The following is an 8,142-nucleotide window of genomic DNA, read 5'->3' as shown; positions in this document are numbered from 1 at the left end:
TCTCAAAAAAAAAAAAAGAAAAAGAAAAACTCTGCATATAGGCAAGCATGAAAAAAAAATCAATAGAAAAACAGGCAAAAGATAGGTACAGACAATTTACATACAGGTAAACCTGACTGACCAAGAAACATGAAAATAGGCACAACTTCAATAGTGATCAGAAAAGTACAAATCATTTTTTTTAACCCATCAGATTGGCAAAACTAATTAGGCAACCCTAATGCTCAGGCTTGGCAAGGACAGGGAAATGAATACCCTCACATGCAATTCATGGACGTATCAATCAGCAAAGCCGTTCTGCAGGGCAACTTGGCAGCTTCCGTTCATACTTAATATAGGTGTGCCCCTGCTGACCTAGCAGTTTCACTTCTTGATAGCTATGCCAGTGAAACCCTTCCACACATGCTTGAGCAAGCATGCACAGCAGGGGTGACCAGTCTTTTGGTTTCCCTGGGTCACATGGAAGAACTGTCTTGGACCACATATAAAATACACTAACACAAACGATAGCTGATGAGCTAAAAAAAAATTGCAAAAAAAACGTAAACTGTTTTAAGGAAGTTTACAAATTTGTGTTGGGCTGCATTCAAAGCTGTCCTGGGCTACATGTGGCTTATAGGCTGCAGGTTGGACAAGCTTGATGTACAGGGATTTGCATTCAAGCAAGGGTTTCAACAGAAAAGAAATCAGAAAGAACCATTAATTAAAAAGTTACTCCAGGCCGGGAGCGGTAGCTCACGCCTGCGGTCCCAGCACTTTGAGAGGCTGAGGAGGGCAGATCGCTTGAGGTCAGGAGTCTGAGACCAGCCTGGCCAACATGGTGAAACTCCATCTCTACTAAAAATATAAAAATTAGCCGGGTGCAGTGGCAAGTGCCTGTAATCCCAGCTACTTGGGAGGCTGAGGCAAGAGAATTGTTTGAAGGCAGATGTTGCAGTGAGCTGAGCTCGAGCTACTGCACTCCAGCCTGAGGGATAGAGGGAGTCTCCATCTCAAAACAAACAAACACAATGTGTGTGTGTGTGTGTGTGTATTCATATATTTTGGCCAGCTACTCAGGAGGCTGAGGCAGGAGAATTGCTTGAACCCAGGAGGTGGAGGTTGCCATGAGCTGAGATCACACCACTGCACTCTAGCTTGGGTGACAAAGCGAGACTCTGTCTCCAAAAAAAAAAAAATATATATATATATATATATGTATGTATATACACATACATATATGTATACGCGTGTGTGTGTATATATAGATACACACATACATATATATTCATATAGTTCTAGTTAAATTCAAAATAATGCTATTGTTACTAGAAAAAGAAGAGAGAGGCTGGGTGTGGAGCCTGATGCCTTTAATTCCAGCACTCTGGGAGGCCGAGGCAGGAGAATCGCTTGAGCCCAGGAGTTGGAGACCAGACTGAGCAAAAAAGTGAAAACCTGTCTCTACAAAAAATGAAATGAAATGAAATTTAAATTAAAGAAAGAAAGAAGGGAGAGAAGAAAGTCTGCAAGTGGTGGTGTTGCGCGGGAGTACTGGACTAGGAGAGGATGCTAAATGATCAGGTGGGAATGATGGAGAGCGGTGTAGCGCCACTGGGGGGCAGAGGTGAGCACCAACCCAGAAGGAGAGAGGCAGGAGGGCTGTCAGGAACAGAAGAGAGCCAGAGGAGTCAGAGGGAACCAGTGGGAGGTGCAGACAGGAGCTCACCATCGAGTCAGGGAGTCCTGGATGGCGTTGGTGAGTGCATGGCCCAGGTGCAGGGAGCCTGTCACGTTGGGGGGTGGGATGCACATCATGAAGACACCTCGAGGATTTGCTGCTGACACATTAGGACGCTGATGGTGGAGAAGGATGGCACGTTTAAGGCCTCAGGTCACCTCTCCCAGCGCCTCCCAGGCAACATATACTTCAGTCCTGCCCCACCCCACCCACTCTGGGTCTGGGCAGCAGTGCCCACTCACCCCATACTCTGGCTTGAAGAAGCCCTGCTGCTCCCACCAAGGGTACCAGGCAGCTTCCACATACCGAGGGCTGTAGGAGTCAGGCATGGGGCCACTGACATCTGGGGGAGAGAGAGGGAGAGCTCAGTGCCGTGGCTGGGAGACTGGGAAAGGGGTGTGCCACTAGAGAAGGATCAGGATCTCTGTCGCTCACATCATAGGACAGGCATTTGAGGGGCCTTCGGGGGGGGGCAGGGGTCTGCAAATCCTCACCAAACCAAGTGGTGAGAGCAAGAATAGAGCAGGATGGGGTGAAAACTTGAAAGGAGCAGCTGAGGGGTGAGCCCCTTCCCACTCCTAGTACCTTTCTTTTCCCCAGGTGGGGTTGGGAGGTCGTAGGTAATGACCCCAGGATCCCGCTTCTCCCTCTTCTCCGGTTTCGGTTTCTTCTGCTTGGGAGGGAGAAGACACAGGCCCAGGCATCAGCCACCCCACCACCGCACACACCAGCCTTCCTTCCAGCTCCACCCTTGCCTCTCACCTCCCCTGGAGGTGCCTGCTGCTGTTGGATCTTCTGCTTCTGTTGGAATTTCTCTAGTTTCTCCCGTTTCTTTGCCTCTTTCTTGAGCTGAGCAGCTGTCTTTGGGAGAGCAGGAGCCTCAGGGCCTAGAGGGGCACAGAAATTCAGATTCAGCCAGCCAGGGACCCTCTTGGATGGTGCCACTAGGTTTCAGATGGGCTATTTCAGATGCCCAAGGTCTCACCCATACTGATCTCCCCCTCCCACTCCTCTCCCGCAGGCCCCTGTGCCAGTGATTCTGCCATGTACAAGAAAAAAAGAAAGTGAGTTGCATGGAAGGTCCCAGGGAATCCCCTTTCCTCCAGCTCCTCACCCTTCCTCACCTGGCTGTTGAGAGAGAGGCCTGGCCCCTGAGTATAGAACCACTTCTCCCAGCACGGCTCGGAATTCTGGCTGCTGGACACATGTGACAAACCAGCGAGTCACATTATTCCAAATCCGGCGGGCAGGTGGGTCTAGGACCTGGAACAGGAAATAAATGACTATTCTCAGTCACGCTACAGAGAGGTCTGAGGGGAGCAGTCTTGTTCTTCCCCAGGCCTGGTGACTCACGTATCGGAAAGGCAGCAGCAAGGCTGTGACGGCCGCCAGGTCAGCCAGAGTGGGGGCCTCCCCGGCCAAGTAGGTATGCAGCCGAAGCCACTCCTCTAAGGGGCTCAGGGCCCTGCCCAGGGCCCCCAGCACAGCCTGGCAGGAAAGGGAAGGGGTATGAGACAAAGTTTAGCCCACCTCCATCTCCCACCACAACCCAGTCCATTTGGCCTCCCTCCACCCGACTCCCACAAATCACAACATCTGAGTCCCATTTCTTCACTCAAATAGTCGTAATGAAAACACTTCTGACTCATCCAACAAATCCCTACTCAATACTTATTATTATGTGTTAGATGCAATATGTTAAACATAGAAGTAAAGATTATATAAGGCAACTCAATAACTGCCAGGCTCAGGACATCAATCAATATTTATTAAGTACTTCTCCAGGGAATGAGAGGACAACATGAACAGACAAACAGAGCCCTGACCTGACAGAGTTCACATTCTTGTGGGGGAACAATAAAAGCAAATATATAATGTAGCATCCTATTTTTCCTAACTCCTATGAAGAAAAATAAAGCAGAATGAGGGGAATAGGGGCTGGATGCCGTGGCTCATGCCTGTAACCCCAGCACTTTGGGAGGCGGAGGAGGGCAGATCATCTGAGGTCAGGAGTTGAGACCAGCCTGGTCAATATGGCAAAACCCCATCTCTACTAAAAACACAAAAAATTAGCCAGGTGAGGTGGCAGGCACCTGTAATCCCAGCTACTCAGAAGGCTGAGGCAGGAGAATTGCTTGAACCCCAGAGGCAGAGGTTGCAGTGAGCCAGGATTGCACCACTGCACTCCAGCCTGGGAGACAGGAGACTCCATCTCAAAAAACAAAAAACAAACAAAAAAAACCAAACAAACAAAAGAGAATAAGGGGAACAGGGAAATCCAGGAGAGAGGGACTCTATTTTATTTTATTTGTTTGACTGCACAAACATTCTGAAAGCAAGGACTCGATTTTAGATAGGGTGATCACAGTATGAGGGAGCAAGTCAGGGTCTATGTCACATTCATTCATCCATTCAAGAAATACTAATTTTTCATCATGTGCTCAACACCCTGCAAGGAGGCAGAGTTGAAAGTACACCAAGGCACAGGTCTCCTTTGGAAGGACTGACAGTTACAATCTGGCAGGCTTATCTCTCCTCTCTCTTCCCTTCCTCACTTCATTTATCTCCTCTCAGAAATTGTCATCTCTCCTTCACCATCTTTTCCTGCAATTCAAGTAACTTCTATCCTCCTCAATTTCAGACTCATCAAACGTTTACTAAGAGACTTTAAAAGCGCCTGGCACTAATGCGCTCTGCGTACATCTTTTAATCTTATTAACTCAGTGAGGCAAATATTACATCAACTCGCCTGCGCGTTCACAGACCTAGGAAGACCAAGACACAGCGAGTTACCATGCCAGTTGGCAATCTGGGATTTGATCTCTCTTTTTCCACATCTGACGTGCAACCTTCTTGTCTCATTGTCCATTCCAGTCCTCACTTCCCTCCTCTGAAATTCTCCCCTCCCCCTCTTCCCTACAACCCCCTCACCTGGGGGTCCTGGGCCAAGTTTCGCAGTCCCAGGGCTGGCAGCGCTGCCCCACAGGCAGCTGGTATTAGCTCCGTGTCAGCGTAACTGACCCACTGTTGGACAAGAACAGCCGCCCGGCTGCCCCCTGGGCCCCCCAGGCCTGCTGGCCACAGCAGCTGGGCCACAGCCGTGGCGCCCCACACCCAGAGCCCACCAGGCCCCTGCTCCAGGGCCGGCAGGCGGGGTGGGGGAAAGGGAGTCCTGCTAGTAGGGGGCGGCTGGAGACAAATGCGGGGGTGGGCTCCTCCCCATCCGGGACCCTCCCCAGCCTCCCCATAGCGAGCGGCTATGAGGGCTCGGAGGCTGGGGAAGGCATCTGGGTGAGGGGAGACGTAGAGGATGGACATAGTTATGAGGGTGTCCGAATGAAGTGGAAAAACCTAAGGAGAAAGAGAGACAGGGGAAGACTGAGGGATCCAGGTGGGTCCTATATTTGAGTAGACAGGGGACCCTCACGGGAGCTCCTCCGCCACAGACACCCGAGTCCCCCAGGACTAAGGGTCTGACCAGGCAGGGAGTAAGGAGCCGAGGACCTGGCTCTCAAGACGGGCACTAACAGTGGGGAGCACCTGGGGAAGAGGGACGTGGGGGACTACCCGTGATCGCGGGGCTTCGGGAGTGTGGAAGGCTCTCAGGAGCGGGTCGGCGTCCGGTTGGACACGGGTTCGAGCCGCGTGTACGTACTGGAGGGAGATGGTCAGACTGGGCCGGGAATCCACCTCACAGGCAGGCGCCGGCCGCGGCTGGACCGGCCAAGCGGCCGGGGCGGAAAAGTCGGGCGGGCAGAGACAGATGGGCGGCTCTCCGGGTGACCCTAGCTCCCTGAGACCGCCGCCCGGGCAGCCGGCGCCCACGTGTTCCCCCCTTTGTGACAGGCAGCGTTTCCGGGCCCGCGGGTCCTGGCGGGGGCGGCCGTGCCCCGCCTGCGTGTGCGCGCTCCGCCTTGCCCGACGCTGTCCCGGAGACCGTGCCGCCCACCACCCGCCGCGCTCACGAGGAACAGCGCGGGCGCGGGGCTCTGGGCGCGGGCGCAAGACTACAGGACGCCCGTGGGCACCACGCTCCCGTCAGGCGCTGCCACGGGCACCTTGTGCGGGTCCTCGGACCGGGCGGCGAGGGCGGCGCCCAGCGGGCAGCCAGGGAACTGGCCTGAGAGGGTCGGCCGGCCGGCAGGGGGAGGCGTTCCCAGCGGGTAGCCGGACGAGCCCACCCATGAGGGAGCCGCCTGATGACCAAAGGGGAGGTCCATCTTCCAAGGCCCTAGCGTCCAGCTTCCTCATGTATGAAAAAGGGGTCATGGCCGGGCGCGGTGGCTGACGTCTATAATCCCAGCACTTTTGGAGGCCTACGTGGGCGGACGCCTTTGAGGAGTTCGAGTCCAGCCTGGCCAACATGGTGAAACCCCGTCTGTACTAAAAAATACAAAAATTAGCCGGGCGCGGTGGCTCAAGCCTGTAATCCTAGCACTTTGGGAGGCTGAGGCAGGCCGATCACTTGAGGTCAGAAGTTCGAGACCAGCCTGGCCAACATGGTGAACTGTCTCTACTAAAAATACAAAAATTAGCCGGGTGTGGTGGCACACACCTGTAATCCCAGCTACTTGGGAGGCTGAAGCAAGAGAATCACTTGAACCTAGGAGGCTGAGATTGCAGTGAGCTTAGATCACACCACTGCACTCCAGCCTGGACGACAAAGTGAGACTCCAACTCAAAAAAATAAATAAATACAAAAATTAGCCAGGCCTGGTGGGTGGGCATCTGTAATCCCAGCTACTTGGCAGCTGAGGCAGAACTGCTTGAATCTGGGAGGAGGTTGCAATGAGCCATACTGCGCTACTGCACTCCACCCCGGGCTACAGAGCAAGACTCTGTTTAAAATTAAAAAAAAAAAAAAAAAAAAAAAAATGAGGGTCACGCTAGACGGTCTCTAAGGGTCCCTTAAGGCTGAGAAGTCTCATCTGCATCACGAACTCATATTTGTTGAATGAGTGAAGTTTAGTAATTGCCAGTCATAACTTTTCTCCAAAATATAAATTACATCCCTTGTTTGTATTTATCTTCTATAGATATTCAGAAAACATGTCCTGATTTGGTTGGATTGGTGAAGTCCAGTAGCATGAAATGCATCTTGTAACATTGTCACATTAATGGAAGGACAGCAAGCACTCCAGTTGCCAGTATGGTATAAGCAAAACACCAAAGGGAGAACATGCAGGCAGGGGCATGTTGGAGAAATGTGGTGTAGTGCAATTGTTATTATATGCTTTATACCAGGGAGAGTAGTGGGAAGCTGAGTTGGATTCTTGGCTGGGTTAACAGAGAGTAACAGGGGCCTGGATGAATTCAACCTCCTTTTCCACCTCCCAGCACCCAGCCCCAAACACAGTACAGAACCAGATCATGAATTTGCATCATAAATTTTATTCCCGATGCGGGACAGATTCCTTCCATGCCCAAATGAATCACATGCTGCCCTGGAAATACTTAGGAAACTCTCCTACCATCTCCAGGGAAGTAGTAAGAAAGGCAGGTGCTGGGGACTGGGAAGGCTTTGAAGTTTCCCAGCCTACTTATCCTCCCTTTCTCAACAGAGGATAGCTGTTCCCTATTATTCCTCTCATCCACTCATCCCTTTAAAAAACCCACAAAACCATCATTAGTAGAAACAAACAAACAAACAAAACCCTTATGTATTGGGAGTTAGGGGTGCTTGGCTGGGACTTGGGGTTCTGGGTCACCAATGACGGAGGGAGGGGAAGAGGAGGAGGACTATCACTGTTTCTGCTGCAGGGCTTCCTTCCTTGCTGCATCCTGCAGCAACTGTGTGTCGACCTCGTCTGCTGGCAACTGCACGTATCGGACCACTGAACCCCGAATGAAGCAGTTCTTCACTGATAGCTAGACAAAGATGGACAAATGTGAAAACACCCTTAAAAATGTCCTCTAACCACCCAGGGACCTCCTGCCTTAGAGGTGTTTCCTTTTCTCCATAGACCCCAACTCACCATGTGAGGATATTTTTCAGGGTCTGTGACACTGATGTCAGTTAGTTTGATGTTGAGATACTAAGAAAGGAATAAAAACACCATTATTAACCCTAGAGATATAAGTACCCAACCCTTAAGCTCTCCCCTCTCCATCCCCAGGAACCAATTCTGAGTCCTTGCTATATCTCACCTGATCCACAGAATGGAGGGTTCCACAGATGCTGTCAAGGGCAGAGAGAGAAAAGAATCAAATTAGTTTATAACAAAGTCAACATAAAGGTGACTTCAGAGCTCGGATGAGAATATGATTGGGAAAAGGCAAGGACTTGAGAAAGTCAGAAAAGGTAGAACCAAAAGGGCACATTCCTAAGCCTGGAATAGGAAAGACGGCTAACAGAGTGGTTTATTTTCAACCCCACATCTCCTCTCCCTAAACCAATCCATTCCTTTTTTTTTTTTTTTTTTTTT

General features: G+C 51.1%; 2 protein-coding genes across 7 annotated transcripts in view; both read right to left on the bottom strand.

Annotated features, from left to right (window-relative positions):
* VARS1 (valyl-tRNA synthetase 1) overlaps positions 1-5,781 on the bottom strand; it is a 16,931-nt gene extending 11,150 nt beyond the window's left edge. The window contains exons 1-9 of one of the 6 annotated variants that reach the window (XM_017522343.2): positions 5,373-5,781; positions 4,649-5,068; positions 3,071-3,205; positions 2,842-2,980; positions 2,703-2,756; positions 2,480-2,604; positions 2,303-2,390; positions 1,960-2,060; positions 1,706-1,833 (exon numbers count right to left, since the gene is read on the bottom strand). In XM_017522343.2, the coding sequence (XP_017377832.1) occupies positions 1,706-1,833; positions 1,960-2,060; positions 2,303-2,390; positions 2,480-2,604; positions 2,703-2,756; positions 2,842-2,980; positions 3,071-3,205; positions 4,649-5,035 (1,157 nt within the window). In that variant the 5' untranslated portion in view covers positions 5,036-5,068; positions 5,373-5,781. Of the gene's footprint in view, positions 1-1,705; positions 1,834-1,959; positions 2,061-2,302; positions 2,391-2,479; positions 2,605-2,702; positions 2,757-2,841; positions 2,981-3,070; positions 3,206-4,648; positions 5,069-5,257 lie in introns of all 6 variants that reach the window. The other 5 variants (XM_017522345.2, XM_017522344.2, XM_037736316.1 and 2 more) reach the window with 5 other exon arrangements.
* A 1,311-nt stretch (positions 5,782-7,092) lies between these two features.
* Positions 7,093-8,142, bottom strand: part of LSM2 (LSM2 homolog, U6 small nuclear RNA and mRNA degradation associated) — a 6,238-nt gene continuing 5,188 nt past the window's right edge. The window contains exons 3-5 of the mRNA XM_017522341.2: positions 7,865-7,895; positions 7,693-7,752; positions 7,093-7,585 (exon numbers count right to left, since the gene is read on the bottom strand). Coding sequence (XP_017377830.1) covers positions 7,460-7,585; positions 7,693-7,752; positions 7,865-7,895 — 217 coding nt within the window. The 3' untranslated portion in view covers positions 7,093-7,459. The remainder of the gene's footprint in view (positions 7,586-7,692; positions 7,753-7,864; positions 7,896-8,142) is intronic.

Source organism: Cebus imitator, unplaced genomic scaffold (assembly GCF_001604975.1).
Source record: "Cebus imitator isolate Cc_AM_T3 unplaced genomic scaffold, Cebus_imitator-1.0 Scaffold24, whole genome shotgun sequence".
In the NCBI taxonomy this organism is placed as follows: Eukaryota; Metazoa; Chordata; class Mammalia; order Primates; family Cebidae; genus Cebus; species Cebus imitator.
This window is presented reverse-complemented; position numbering and strand designations above follow the sequence as displayed.